General features: G+C 30.0%; 1 protein-coding gene and 1 long non-coding RNA gene across 9 annotated transcripts; both read left to right on the top strand.

Annotated features, from left to right (window-relative positions):
* The first annotated feature begins 8,387 nt into the window (after positions 1-8,387).
* LOC111899367 (2-alkenal reductase (NADP(+)-dependent)) lies at positions 8,388-10,205 on the top strand. Its single transcript, XM_023895207.3, has 5 exons — positions 8,388-8,717; positions 9,003-9,180; positions 9,277-9,443; positions 9,526-9,608; positions 9,688-10,205. The coding sequence occupies exons 1-5, from the start codon at positions 8,493-8,495 to the stop codon at positions 10,064-10,066; spliced, it is 1,032 nt and encodes a 343-aa protein (XP_023750975.1). The 5' UTR covers positions 8,388-8,492; the 3' UTR covers positions 10,067-10,205.
* Positions 10,206-11,128: 923 nt separating this feature from the next.
* LOC111899366 (uncharacterized) lies at positions 11,129-15,681 on the top strand. Of its 8 annotated transcripts, none has more exons than XR_008232556.1 (5): positions 11,129-12,715; positions 12,885-13,284; positions 13,855-14,837; positions 15,008-15,115; positions 15,525-15,681. It is a non-coding gene; the product is annotated as an uncharacterized LOC111899366 (long non-coding RNA). The 8 variants fall into 8 exon arrangements; XR_008232558.1 differs by having other exon boundaries at positions 11,129-13,284; positions 13,855-14,572; positions 14,773-14,837; XR_008232559.1 differs by having other exon boundaries at positions 11,130-11,821; positions 12,659-13,284.
* Positions 15,682-16,025: the final 344 nt, after the last annotated feature.

The following is a 16,025-nucleotide window of genomic DNA, read 5'->3' as shown; positions in this document are numbered from 1 at the left end:
CCTCAAAAGTCAAATTTAAAAAGTTAAACTCAAAAGTCAAACTTAAAATTCAAACCGAAAAACTAAATTTGAAAATTTAAAAGTTAAACGAAAAAGTCAAAGTTTAAAATCAAAGGTCAAACTTGGAAGTCAAAGTTAAAATTTAAGGTCAAAAGTTAAAAAATAAAAATAAAAGAAAAAAATTAAAATATAATTTTATTTATTAATTTTAATTTAATTTAATTTAATTTAATTTATTTATTATTATTATTTTTTTTATTTTGGATGAAAAAAGAATTTAGAATTAAAAGGAATTGAATTTTGGGCTGAAAATGTAAAAAATGCGAAACTTGAAGCGAAAAAGAGTGGTTATGAATTAAATGGGGGAAGGACTGTATCAACTTGTGGCCTAGAGGAGTTGGCAAGGCGTTGAAGGAATGCGAAGCGAAGCTGGTTGCGAGGCCGAGGAGCTTTGCGAGGACGAGGCTGCTTCTTGCGAGGTCGTAAACTCCGAGGCCGCAAATCGAGGCCGTGAACTCCTCGGACCGCAAACACCGGCCGCAATCCCCCGACAACCGTAAACAGTTTCCGGCCGTAAACTCCGGCCGTGAACTCCGAAACCCTAGCCGCCGGCCGCAAACTCCGACCAAAAACACCGATTTTTTAACTTTGAAGCTCCAAAACTCGATCAAAAACCTTTTTTTATGAAAAACACGAAGAACAAACCCCTCTTATATTTCAGAGATCTATCCAAAAACACAAGAATATTTCGAAAATAAGATCAAATAATGCTCCAAATCTGACAAAATTGACTGATACAACTTGGCTCTGATACCAATTGTAAGTCCCTAATTTGCGTGTGTATCAATCAGATCCGTTTGATGGTGCGGAATCCCAATCAAACGGATGATGTCAGATCAAATAGAAGAGAAGAAGAAGAAGAATAATATGAATCTCTGTATGAATTGATTAGAATTAAAGTTCCAGATACAAAAGATTCACACAAACAAAATGCTCTTTAACCATAAACTCTCTTCTCTCGTTCATTAATCTCTACTCCTCACCCTAACACCTATATTTATACTTGGAGAATATGGGCTTGGTGAACATGGGTCGTAAATGGGTTTACAGCCGTAAGGTGTTTACGGCCGTAAACTCAATCGTAAACATGACCGTAAACTCCAAAAATATTACAGAAAAATACAATTGCCCAGAAAAGCAAAGTATAAACCATATTTTGACCCAACAGTTGTTCTAGTTTTGACACTTCGCCTTACTAAATCTTTTATACCTAGTACCTTAGAGTTAAAAAATCATTTAATTTAATTATCCTAACTAAATTACCGATCTACTTAGTGTTGGAAAAACTATTAATTGTACGTGGATTTATAAGATACAATATAATCCAATGGTGATATTGAGCAGTATAAAGCTCGGTTGGTTTCCAAAAGGGCCTTGATTTCGACAAAATGTTTTCATTGTTGCAAAATTGGTAATTGTTAGGTATGTCCTTTACATGGTTATTGGTTATATTTGAAATCTTTATCAAATTGATGTAAAGTATGCTTTCTGATATGGTGGTGTGTAGTACCAACCTTTACTTCCTTGTGTGTTGTGGTGTTAGTTTACTTCGTCGGTGAGACGAGTCTTCTCACTATACTATGTAGGACACTTGGTGTCATGATATGCTAGATTGTCTTTGTGACTTTTGCATGAAAGACCATGGGGGACCATGAAATTGTATGGAAGACCATGAGGGGACCATGAAAATTGTATGAAAGACCATGTGAGGACCATAGCAAGAAAGACTACAATGGGCCTATAAAAACGTGAGTGTTTGTAAGACTATGAGTAAACCATAACATTTACAAGGGTTGAAATATACTCGTAGGGAGGCGTCGATTGTTATGTGTTATATGTAGTATCTTTGGGAACTCATTAAACTTTGTGTTTACATCTTTAAGTTTAAATGTTTCAAGTACTTCTTGTAGTAAGGGGAAGAGCCAGGCTTCACTGCATTGCATCCTCTAGAGGTTTCCGCACGATCTGTTTTTGATGTTTTTCACTTTCATGTTTTGAAACTATAACTTATTACTTTGATGATCTTTTGAGGAAATGGTAATGAATGGATTTAGTAGATTAAAAATGAAAATTTTACTTTATATTTTTGGGAACATTACAAGTTGGTATCAGAGTTGGGGCACGAGTCAATATGTTCGACATGGATGTCGAACCCTATAAAGGGGGTGAAGGTGGGTGAACACTTGCAGTTGATCCTACATCAGATAAGAAGGAGAACTAAGCATTTATATCTATCTATCTATCTATCTATCTACTCTAATAAATGAAGGTTTTTTTGCCACTTGTCACATTCTCATTCAATTTGCCAAATGTCATTTTGTAGTTATTTTGAATTAATTTTTTTCCACATGTCATTTTATGAGTTTTTCTATTTTATTAAATTCCATGTAATATTTTAATATAATAATTACAATAAATGTAGTAATAAATGGATATCAATTTCATCAATGAAGTTACCTTTAAATTTCAAAATCCTCAAAATTAAAGCTCATTAGTTTCTCTTGTTTATTTATTTAAATTATTTATTTACATTTAAAAGATAAAAAACATTTCCATTATAATCATTCATTATTTTTAAATTTTTTTTCTAAATTCAAAGTTTTCAAATATATTGTCCTTTATATTTAACTTTTTTTTAAATTAACCCATGTAATATATGGGTCTCACAACTAGTACTTATAAAAGAGACATTTTTACTTGCATCACATATATTTGAAACCTCTACGACTTTTCAATTTCTTTCTAATAATTATTATAAATTGGTTAATAATATCAAAATTAATGCAAAAAGTAAATTCTAATCCTAAATTAACTAAAGTACAATATTAAAATATCATATTTTACTTATATTTATAAAATTATGACTTAAATTTTTTAACATATTATAGTTAACTTATTAGTTTACATATGTTGTCGTATGAGCAATTGTCATTTTAAGGTCACAATTTTGTATAATTTATGATTTTATGAAAAATAGTTAAATTATTAATTTCATTATAATGTTAAACGTTTAATTTAAATCAAAATTTCAGTTAAACTTAAAAAATAATCGCGTGACTATTTTATAAATAGTTAAAAGTTATAAATTATAATGTTAAACCTAAATTGTAATCTTACATAAACAAAAAAACCATGAAACTATTTTTTATAATCATTAAGAATTTTAAAATAAATAGCTTAAAAATAACTTATAATAAGAATATCTACTCTAATAAATGAATGTTTTTTTTGCCACTTGTCACATTCTCATTCAATTTGCCAAATGTCATTTTGTAGTTATTTTGAATTAATTTTTTTCCACATGTCATTTTATGAGTTTTTCTATTTTATTAAATTCCATGTAATATTTTAATATAATAATTACAATAAATGTAGTAATAAATGGATATCAATTTCATTAATGAAGTTACCTTTAAATTTCAAAATCCACAAAATTAAAGCTCATTACTTTCTCTTGTTTATTAATTTAAATTATTTATTTACATTTAAAAGATAAAAAACATTTGCATTATAATCATTCGTTATTTTTTTTTTTCTAAATTCAAAATTTTCAAATATTTTGTCCTTTATATTTAACTTTTTTTTAAAAAATTAACCCATGTAATATATGGGTCTCACAACTAGTACTTATAAAAGAGATATTTTTACTTGCACCACATATATTTGAAACCTCTACGACTTTTCAATTTCTTTCTAATAATTATTATAAATTGGTTAATAATATCAAAATTAATGCAAAAAGTAAATTCTAATCCTAAATTAACTAAAGTACAATATTAAAATATCATATTTTACTTATATTTATAAAATTATGACTTCAATTTTTTAACATATTATAGTTAACTTATTAGTTTAGATATGTTGTCGTATATGAGCAATTGTCATTTTAAGGTCACAATTTTATATAATTTATGATTTTATGCAAAATAATTAAATTATTAATTTCATTATAATGTTAAACGTTTAATTTAAATCAAAATTTCAGTTAAACTTAAAAAATAATCGAGTGACTATTTTATAAATAGTTAAAAATTATAAATTATAATGTTAAACTTAAATTGTAATCTTACATAAACAAAAAAAACCATGAAACTATTTTTTATAATCATTAAGAATTTTCAAATAAGTAGCTTAAAAATAACTTACAATAAGAATAGTTAAAAATAATATTATATAAAAAATTATAATGTTATCTTTAAAAACAATCAAAGAGGCTAACAATATTCATCAAATAAATTTTAAAAAAAGTTAAATTTCTGAAACCAAGTTAAAATAATTAACAGTTTCCAAATACGTTATTTTAAATAACTTACAGCAACAATAGTTATAAATAACATTATATATAAAAAATATATTGTTATATTTAAAAACAAAAACAATGTTTGATGTTTTAAATAATTACAATGATCGAAATTAAAATCTTAAGCAAATAAACTTTTTAAAATTAATTACTCATAACAACAACTATAAATATGATTAAACCATATATTATATTGAATATTATTAATGAGTAACCCGTAGATAGAGACCATTGAGATACTTGAAATTGCAGTATTTTAGAAGATGTCTATAATATCATATAATTCAAAACAAACAATGTTTATACAAACTTATTATAAGATTTATTACATAAGAGTTAACAATAACGTCATTGATATATTTAAAAAACATTTATTTGTAAAGATTTCAAATATATTGTTTTATTTTGCGCAATACGCGGGTATACACCTAGTTCCTTATAAATGTTATGGATATCCTGGATATCCTACCTGTAACAACGTGTTTTAAAGTCGCGAGGGCAGCAGATTCCATAAGAACTCTGTAGTTAAACGTGCCCGAACGAGAGTAATTCCAGGACATGTGACCCTTAGAAATTTCGGTATCAAGATCCCAAAATGGAAAATATTATGATATGTGCCATAGGAGATGTTATAGTCATAATGTATATACTAGTCATAATGTATATATAAATAATTAATATTTTCAATACCATGTTATATACTAAGTGATATCAATTACCTATAAATATAATTGTAGTTTTTATTTGTTGAATTCTATAATAGTTTAAATTCATTTCAAATAATTAAAAAACAGTGATTTAATAAATTTTGATTTAATATAGTTATAATTAGTTTAAAATAATTATACATGAATAATTTATTTTGCTATTATTTTATAATAATATAATTTAGAGTAAATTACATGATTCGTCACTCGTCTATGTGTCAAATTACATGTTTAGCTTTTAATTTCAAAACTTAACTTGGACAGTTCATGTAATGTTTTTTTCTCACTCGAACCATCTGGCCAACATAAAATGACTATTTTATCCTTTCTATTTCTTTTACTTATTATTTATTTTTAATTTATTAAAAAATTGTCCATCATCTATACCCCATCCCACTCAAACCTACCAAGTCCTTTAAAGTTTCAGGAACCATACCCACACTCGCCGACAGGCTAGCCACTGACCACCATCTCTGATTACTTACTCGTCGGCCGGCTACGCATTAAAGATCTGTAAATCCAGAAACCCAACAATCCCAAAAAAACCATACATCTCTCAAAATCTTGTTCTCCATACTTCACCATATACATTTTTCGGCACCACTACCACCAACCAACAAACATCGGAGAATATGAAGAATTATAACCAACACCTACCTCTTACCAGCACCTCCCCCGAACACCAGCTACCATTATCTACCTATTTCTTAGCTGCAACAACCACGAACTGTCACCATCGACATCCTCCCTTTCACTATGGACAATCATCACCAGGTAGATATGCAAACAGAGAATAAAGAGTTGTATCTGTAGTGTAGATCTACAAACCCTAGATGGTGTGGCGATGACAGTCGAACGGAGAGGATCTTTGAATTACAAAACAAAGAAGATCTTCAAGTTAATATGAGAAGATCTTTGAGTAATGGCGGTGTACATCTGAGAAGATCTTTTATTAATGGTGGTGTAAATATTAGAAGATCGAGTAGTTTTTAGAGTGTACATCTAAGTCGACAGTGGTGAGAGGGACCTTGCGACGATAATGTGAAGACATTAATGTGCAAGTGAAGACGACTGGCGGTGTGCATGTGGAGAGAGCGATGGAGGTGCGAAGACGGCGGTGTACATGTGGTACGCAGGTAGAGATGGTCAACGGTCTTTTATATCTCTCTCTAGGTAGCTCTGACGATGACCGTGGCGGTCGCGGAGGTGGTGGCTTCGGCGACCCATGTATCTCTGGCTCCGACGACCTATCACTCAAATAGAAGATGGAGCGAAGAAAATGAGCTGATGAGTGATTGAAAGGTGTGGGTGGGGTTAGGGTAGATGATAAGTGTTTTGTGGTGGGTCTTATTATATATATATATATATATATATATATATATATATATATATATACGGGAAAAATTAATATATATTACAGTCCCACCTAAGCTTAGGTACTAAACCTCATGAAAATACGTCGTTTTACTATATAAAGATTGCGGTTAGGGGCTTACGATTAACACTTGATGATGTAGATTCAAGATCGACACAATAGTTTTGATAAGGAAGTAAGAATATTGATTAGTTCGACCTTCATGACAGTGAAAAAAATAATGTTCACTAGGGTGAAGTAATAAACGATAATTGAGAAAAGAATACACGAATGGTAGAACGATAATGGAGAAAAGAAATGTTATCGATGATGATATATTTAACAAGTGAAAACCAAATCGGGTATATTTACTATGTTAAAACGACATATTTTAAAGGTTTAGTACCTAAGCTTAGGTGGGGCTGTAATGTATATTCACTATCCCTATATATATATATATATATATATATATATATATATATATATATATATGTGTGTGTGTGTGTGTGTGTGTATATATATATATATATGTGTGTGTGTGTGTGTGTATATATATATATATATATATATATATATATATATATATATATATTTATTAAATTGTTAGTAAGAAATAAATCAAAAAATATATCAAAAAAGAAAGAGATAATGACATAAAAATCCTTAAGTTTGCAATTTTTTATCGGTTTTACTCTTTTACAGATTTTAGGTTTATTAAAATTGAATGTTTGCAATTTATTTTTTTCAGTTTTACCCTCAAGTTTATTCACGCCCTTATGTTTGACAAAAATGTTCGATTTTACCCATATTTTGTGGCTTAAAAAAGCCCTTAAATTTGGTTTTCTAGTTCATTAAAGACCTTAAGTTTGACATAAATTTCCAGTTTACCGAATAAAATTTTAAAAGGGTAAAACTGAAAAAAAAAAAAAAAATGTTGCAAATTTAAGGCATTAATGGACCTAAAATACGACTTCAGGCAAAATCGACAAAAACTTGCAAATGTAAGGTTTTTAATATTTGCCCAAAAAGAAATGAAAAGGATAAAGTAGTAATTTTTTGTTCATCTGAGACGGCCCGAGTTAATTTTTGAAATTAAGGTGTAATTTCACACCGAAACGAGAGACGCATCATGTAATTTACTCTATAACTTATAACATTATTACAATAAAAAATTAGAACACATATTTGTTAAATATAAGGGAAAACCTTATTAAAACTCAATATATTTTTATCAAAGTCTTAAAAAAATCACTATATAATTTTTTTGTACGTTAAGATCCTTATATTTTTTTAAATGTATGTTAAAACCCTTATATTTTTTAAAATGTATCATTTAAAGCATTGAGGTCAGTAAATCCTAGATAGTTAAAAATGTTATGTAATCGATTCACAATGTTTTGATTGTTATAACTCATTAGATTAAAAAATTTCAAAAAAATATAAGGGTTTAAATGCACTACAAAAATTATATAATGGTTTTTTTAATCATTTAATGAAAATAGATTTCTACGTACATAAAACCTTAAATAAGAATTTCGGAAGATATAAGGGTTTTTGTGTCCTAGAAAATGATATAGTGGTTTTTTTAAGCATTTGATAAAAATAGGTTGAGTTTTTATGAGGTTTTCCCTAAATATAAAATGTGTTTTTACCGACTTATATAAATTTTCAAAAAAGTTATTAGAAATAGATTTTTTTGGAGTGGAAATAATATAAAATGTGAAATAAAAATAAAATTGAAATACTAATGATACCATTTTTTATTTCATTAACTCGTTAGAAAATGAGCAAAGTATATCATAAAACATTCATAATTGCAGAGATTTTTCAGATTACTTTTGAAAAAATAATTTTGTGTTATTAGTTACAATTGGTTGAAATAACGTGGTACCAATTTCATTATTAAAAAAAGTTGATAGCAAATTATTTGAAAATACTGTTTAAGTTTAAAAAGCTCTAAATTGTAGGTTTTTGTTTGAAAAAAGCGCTTCAAATAATAGCCACCAAGCTCCTATCCTTTCACATTCGCTGTGATTCCATAGCATTCATCTAGTGCTTGTTTATCAAGTAAATGGAAGAAGTGAGAAATCATCAGGTGATATTGAAGGATTACGTTAATGGCTCCCCCAAGGAATCAAACATGCTCCTTAAAACTTCCTCCACCATCCCCCTCAAGCTCCCACAAGATTCCAATGGCGTCCTCGTAAAGAACCTTTATCTCTCATGTGATCCATACCTGTCTCTTCTGATGAGCAAAGGTCAAGTCGGTTACCTTGAATCCTTCACTCCTGGTTCGGTATGAATTACACTCTCATTTCTCACCTTTTTTATCCACTTTAAGGGAAAACAATTTGTTTATCGAATGATTTGTCATGAGAGTTGTGCACTTGTGCTTTGCTATTCAGTTGAACTGGAGCACCTAATCTTTCAACTGTAAATCGTTGTTTCTTCCTAATCTTTACCTTTTATGGGTGCATTAGCTTTCAATGAAGCATTTTAAACTTCTTCAACGAATCTGTATAATAATATTCTTAATACACTTATAATTAAAGGTTAAGAAGTTACTACTTGGCTCTTGCAGCCCATAACAGGATTTGGAGTCGCTAAAGTTGTGGATTCTGAGCATTCAAACTTCAAGAAAGGTGACATTGTTTGGGGATTGACTGGATGGGAAGAATACACCATTATCACTACTCCAGAAACCCTTTTCAAGATTCAAGATGCAGATGTCCCTCTTTCATATTATACAGGAATCCTTGGTATGTTTTCTGTTTAATTAAGGAGCTTTAAGATTCTGTAAATTACAAATCTTGAATTCTGAAAAATGATTTTGTTTCTTTGATTGTTTTTTGAAGGTATGCCTGGTATGACTGCTTATTATGGCTTCTACGAGATTTGTGCTCCAAAGAAAGGAGAGTATGTCTTTGTTTCAGCAGCTTCTGGGGCAGTCGGTCAGCTTGTCGGGCAGTTTGCAAAGCTGACCGGATGTTATGTTGTTGGGACTGCTGGAAGCAACGAAAAGGTGATTAATTTTAGCAATATTTTCCCTTATATGATGATTTATTTATTGGCATACATTTTCTCGAACTCGTATGTCATTCTAGGTTGAGATGTTGAAGAGTAAATTTGGATTTGATGAGGCTTTTAACTACAAGGAAGAGCAAGATCTTGATGCAGCTCTCAAAAGGTTGGTTAATAGCCCAAACAAATAATATAATTGTCACCCAAAATAAAGATTAACTTAATTTTTTTGTAATTAAAATCAGGTACTTTCCGGAAGGAATTGATATATACTTCGAGAACGTTGGTGGGAAAATGTTGGAGGCAGTGCTTTTAAACATGAGAGTAAATGGAAGGATTTCGGTTTGTGGAATGATCTCACAATACAATTTAAATCAAGAAGAGGGTGTGAGGAATTTGTCAAGCATAATAATGAAAAGACTTCTTGTGAAGGGATTTATTATATTTGATAACTTTGACTTGTATCCAAACTATCTTGAAATGGTTATACCTTTGATAAAAGAAGAGAAGATATGTTACATAGAAGATGTTGCAAATGGGCTTGAAAGTGCACCTACGGCTTTTATCGGGCTTTTTTTGGGCAAAAATGTTGGGAAGCAAGTGGTGTTTGTGGCGCGTGAATGAGTGGAGTTGATATCTTTATGTATAGGTAGGATAGATGTTTTTTTATAAATAATAAGAAATTATATGGATTGTGCATGCTTTTGCTATCTATAAGATGTGAAAATTTTATTAATAATAAGAAACTGTTTTGTATTTTGTATTTTTCCTAACACTAAGAGGTGAAAAGTTTATGATGCTAGATAATAATTTGTTTGATTGATAGCAGTGGTTAAACCTCTTATAAATAGAGATATATTTATAATTGAAACATTTTTTTCTTCAACCATATTCATTTGAAACTTTTAGCTTTTCAATTTTCTTTTAAATTAATACATTAAATTAAATAATATCGTAATTTCAATATTAATTCTTTATTTTTATTGTAATATAGTTAGTTTGTTAATCTAAATATGATGTTAAATTCAACATATAATTTTTATAATATATTTAAAACTTATTTTTTCTAAATAGTTAGAAAGTTTAAATATAAGATCTAGATTAAAGTTTCAAATTAAAAAAATGATTAAAATCTACTTTTTACAATAATAATTTTTTCCTCAAAATAGACAGTTTAAAACAAATTCAAAATATTAAAAATTTAAATATAATATTAAATATAAAACATGTATCAAAAGATAATTTTAAAATTAATAAAAATAACAAAGGTATAAATAAAATGTTAAATATAAAACCTACATCGTAGTTCCAAATTCACAAACAACATATAGATATATTTCATTGACATAATATCACATAAAATATGTCTATCTAAATTGAATTTGATTTTATTTTCACGGGTAACGGCTATTGAGATGATGTGACTTTAAATAAAATAATATGAGATTTGTTATTTGATACTCATAAATCCGTTACGAAAGTAATTTCGTACACCCAAGTTTGATAATGCTTATCATTTATTTAAAATACTTTGAATGTTTTATAATAAATTAGTATAAGAATTATTAATTTAAAGTTATTAACAAAAATATATTTATTTTAATAACATATATTTATCAATATTTTAATTATAACTGCACAATGCGCGGAATATCGCCTAGTAGAGATATATAAGGGGCCTTTGGCCGAGTTTAAATCTTAATGGCCTTGATCCTAAACCCTAATTACTAGCATTCCCATGTGGTTTGATCGACATAAGACGATTCATCTGGAAAAACAAAAACATAAAGCATAGATGAAGATAAAAAGCAGAAGAAGGAGGCCGATAGAGATCAAGAACTGGATGCATCAACGGTGACGACTGGATTTGCAGGTGGAGGCGACAACGATGGGGGCTAGATCTTGAGATAGTGGCGGCTACGACAACTTTTGCGATTAGAACTAGATACAATGGTGGTGGGGAAGAACTGATGTCCGACGAAGTAACAGAGGCTACGACAACTGTTTATATGAGGGATGTTTTCTTTAGGAAGAGAAAGAGGAGAAGATATTGGAGAAAGGGAAAAAAAAACTAGATAGAGAAGGCACCTCTAACGACTATTAGTGAAGGTTGTCGGAGGTGGAGGGCGGTGGTTGTGGGTTGTGGAAAAACCCTCTCAAACTCCACAACCCTCCTTTCCTATATCTAAAGAAGAGCATGCGACATTTCTTGATAGTTACATTGTGCCTCAAGAACATAATCGATTTATGTTGATGGTTTATTCCAGGTCCAGATTTTTTCTATGACTAGCTTTGATGCGATCACATTAGAGGAATCCTTCTTTGGGTTCTAATTCATCCGGTCAATTGGCGAGAAAGAATAAAACAAAGGATATAAATGTATGTGTCCCTTTTTCCCTCTCTATAGTTGATTATATTTTATTGCATTGACCGGTTGAACATGGATCCGAATTTTAGATTATGAGTTATTGCTTTTTGTATTTTATGCTTCTGTTGTGTGTGCCTTTGTGGCCAAAGGTCCTCATAACCCAAGATTATGTTCAATCGGTATTATGCCCCATTTGTGAGCGATTTAAAGAGTCTGCAAAGCTTTTTTTTAGTTGTGCGGTTACGGATCAAGTTTGGAGATCGATTGTGAAGTGGTTAGATTTACATTTCCCTTTGTTTAAAAGTTGGTCATGTGTGATTGATTTTGTTGACGCCTTTGATGGGTTGGGTCGAAAGAAAAAAGCTTTAGAGGTTATTATATTTTTCATGGTTTGGATAATTTTGTGGCAACATGGTTTTTACTTTTTAATTAGAATGCCTTTCGAAAGAGTATGATTATCGATCGAATCGTTCTTAATTCTTTTCATTGGTTGTTAAATAGGATTAATAGATTTAGTCTTGATTAGAACTTTTTGCTTAAAAATACCATAATGAGCATCCCTTTGAAATTGTTATTTTGTTGCTCAAGTTTCTTGCTAAAATGTTGTTTATATTTGAGAAAACTGCAAAAAAAAAAAAAAAAAAGTCCTTACATCCTTATCCAGTCATTCTGCTCAAATGTTGTAGAACTCGGTGTATTCTTCAATGCTCATTGCAATCAATCCTATAATATCAGCAAATCATATAATCTTTAACGGATCATCAAGCATAATCCCATTAAATCAGGAAGAGATCACTCCATATTTGTTGATCTAAACCCTAATCCTCACAAACTTACTCTGGATTTAGGCTTTACAATATTGAATCGACCACCACCAAGCTCCACCGCCTCCACCTTTTCATCTGGTTTATTTCTCTTTCTCCTTTTTTTTCTTTTTCTTTGCATCCTTATTCTTCGAAAACAAATGAGTGTACATGTAAGCTTCAATTTTGGTTTTTTGTTTTCTTTTTTCTCTCTCTCTCTCTCTCTCTCTCTCTCTCTCTCTCTCTCTCCTTCATCGCCTCTCTCTTTCAGGTATGTTTTGATGTGAAGGGTTATCTTGGACTGTTGTGAGTTGATTCCACGCCTTTTTTGGTTCCACAATCGACAAGTTCCGCTACTTCTTCTATTGCTGCATGTCACGCTTTTCAGGTTAGGGCTTGCCTCCCCCATGTCGTTGTTTGAAGCAACCAGAACTCCCAAAAGAAACGATCGGAGAATGCCTTCATGTTCATCTATAACATGGCTTTTGAGTTACTTCATTGTCATCCCTTCCCCTGTATATTTCTATACTCCAAATCTCCACTGGTAATCCAAATACTCTTGAGACTTTAACATCGCTTCCTTGTGAAGTTTTGGATGCTTATATCTGCAAGTTTGGAATCAGACCAATGGGATGGGACAACGTTATGGCTACTACATCATTTGTGATTAGGTAATGTATATTTTTAGTTACTTCACTACTTCCACCAATGTAATATAAGCCTATTCTATTAGCTATCATTTTGATATGTGATTTTCATTATGGTGAACTACCCCCTGATTTTATTCTAAACCAACGTTGATATTTTCATGTTAATCTGTGCCTGCATTGATATATTTTAGAACGTTGAAGCTTTTGGATTTGATGTAGAGATAGAATAAAATAAATGATAACATGAATGAGGAAAAAAAAGAAGGATGTATTGTGAAATGTGACAAGTTTAATTATGCTCACTAAATGCTCGATGAAATGCTTAAACCATATCTTATTTCTAATTCCCCTTACCACAATCGGATACCAATCAGATATGCTAATTCAATCTTTTAATTAGTATACTTTTTGAATGGTTGAAAGGTGTCGCATTCAAATTGTAGTAGATAGGATCTCGAAGACAATTGATAATGATATTACAATGAGTTCAATCAAGTATTCTTTTTCATTGTTTTATTAAAGTGGTGGTTAATATTTGCATAATGTCAAGTTGTAGCTACTCTGAATCTTCATAGGTCATTTTCACTGTAGGTTATGCTATAATGCAAGGATTCACTCAATGGAATCTTGATTTTGATGCAAATGGTGAGCATGGTGACAGATATGTATGAGTTAATAAACTTGATCGTAAACTGAGAATGAGATGACATTGAATCTGGAATTCTTTTAATATTATGGGGTTTGAATGATTAAATAGGTAGTGTTATTATTTAGAAACTTAAAAAAGGAAGTTATAATGGAATAAACACATTCCTATATGTTTTATGGATGATATAAAGTTTTTTTTGTGATGTTTTAATTTAGTTGTGTTTCATTGAATTTCAACATGTATGTTAAACTTTTATAATGATTTCGTTATTTTTTAATATGATACGTTGTAGATGACTAAAAAGTGTGCGAATGTAGTATTATTTCTTCTACTATGCTAATTAGATTCTACAAATTACGCTATCGGGAACCCGATTGTGATGATTGATGATATGCAGATTGTGGATTATTGATATGTGTAATTTCATTAATTATATCATTATGCTTCAGGACAAAGAGGCACATGCATCACAGGTATTTGATTAAAGGCCACTTTCATATGAGTTGTCATATGTACTGACGAGGGCAAAATGGTCCTCCAGCGAAGTTGTTACAACTAGAAGAATGAAATTATGATACTTAATTTTGGAAGCCATATCATTTTTTTGTTATCTGTTGGATAATAACATACTCTTCACAACTTGAAATTTCTCTAATCAAGGTACTCGAAGATAACCAAGACCCATATTTCCATAAGATTTCAAACCTTGATGGAGTAAATATTGTGTTTTCCTTGAATTTGTTAGAGGTTGATACTTTTGTTGGTGTTTTACATAGGCTTATTAATGTGTTTAGTTGACTTTTGATGGCTTTCAGTTGTGTGTGTGATGGTACCCTGTTTTTGATTCTTGATTATGACAGTTTGTTTACAGTTTCCTACCAAATTTGACGCCTACTCAAGCAAATGATCCTCCTATATATCAAAGGTTTGCACCTTTCAGCAATTAGTTTGTGTATTTCATCATATCATATATTTATCTCTTTATAGGTATGATTTTAACCCATGGATTGATTTTCTTCATCTAAATGAAGTTATTGTTTTGTTCATTTAAGTTTATTTGCACTTTTTACAAGCTAATTGTCTTTGTTAATGTAGTTTTTTGGTTCGAGGCGCATTCAGTTTGGCCTATGGGAGTTGGAATACTAGCAACTATTACATCTTTTATGTCTATTAAAAAAAATCAACATCCTTGCAAGTAGTGTTGTAAGACTTTTTACCCTTTATGTTTATTTAAAGTTTGAAGGTCATCATGTTATAGTTTGTATGCTTTGAATATTCATATTATGATATTAATTAATGACTAATGTTTTATACCCCTCTCTAAGGCATTTATGGACTTGGCTGAAAGTGTCAGCGGTAAAAAAGAAAAACTTCGTTTCTCTTTCAAAAAATGGTTGTAGCTGAAAGTACATTATGAAGCATGATTATCAGCTTTGCATTAAAAACTCCATTTTCTTATTTGCTCATCAGATGAAGAGTAAAAACCAATAAAAACAAACCTTTTACGAGGCAATGATGCATGAATAAATTAATTCTAAGTTATTTATTAATAATAAATAAGTTGCTTTTTTCCTCCTTTTGTGATCCCTCTTTTCATTGTATCTATTTGCAGGACCCAAAAAGGGTAAAAAGGTTGTTCTAAGTATTGTGATATGTAGTAGCCATTGTGTTGTCCCTAATCAAATGTAACTTATTTGTAATATTAATAATGCTACAATTTAAATTTAACATTATATATCGGCAATTGATTAAATATATTTGTATAGTGATTTTTATTCCATAAATTTTATAAATGTGGCATCTTTTACATATGTTTTTGGAATTTAATTACTTAGTAAATAATATTATCTAATCACAACTCATGTTTATACAAGATATAGTCTCAAAAAGTCAACCACAAATTTACACAAATAGAATCCCCTAATAAAAGAAATCAAACCAATTTCGCCACGTGACAGCACACTTGGTTATCTTTACAGATTTATTATATGAAGTTCAACCTAAGGAAATCATTTAAATTGTATTTTTTTTTGTTGACATTTATAAGAACTCGGTCTTTGTTTTGTGTTGCACTTTGTGTATAAAAAAAAGATATAGCCTCCCAATTACAACG

Source organism: Lactuca sativa, chromosome 1 (assembly GCF_002870075.4).
Source record: "Lactuca sativa cultivar Salinas chromosome 1, Lsat_Salinas_v11, whole genome shotgun sequence".
NCBI lineage: Eukaryota > Viridiplantae > Streptophyta > Magnoliopsida > Asterales > Asteraceae > Lactuca > Lactuca sativa.
This window is presented reverse-complemented; position numbering and strand designations above follow the sequence as displayed.

Bases quoted from the DNA above. Each gene is read 5' to 3' on its own strand.
- LOC111899367 (XM_023895207.3), top strand. From the start codon at position 8,493: ATGGAAGAAGTGAGAAATCATCAGGTGATATTGAAGGATTACGTTAAT. The intron at 8,718-9,002 runs GTATGAATTACA...TGGCTCTTGCAG, and splicing joins AATCCTTCACTCCTGGTTCG to CCCATAACAGGATTTGGAGT. The intron at 9,181-9,276 runs GTATGTTTTCTG...TGTTTTTTGAAG, and splicing joins ATATTATACAGGAATCCTTG to GTATGCCTGGTATGACTGCT.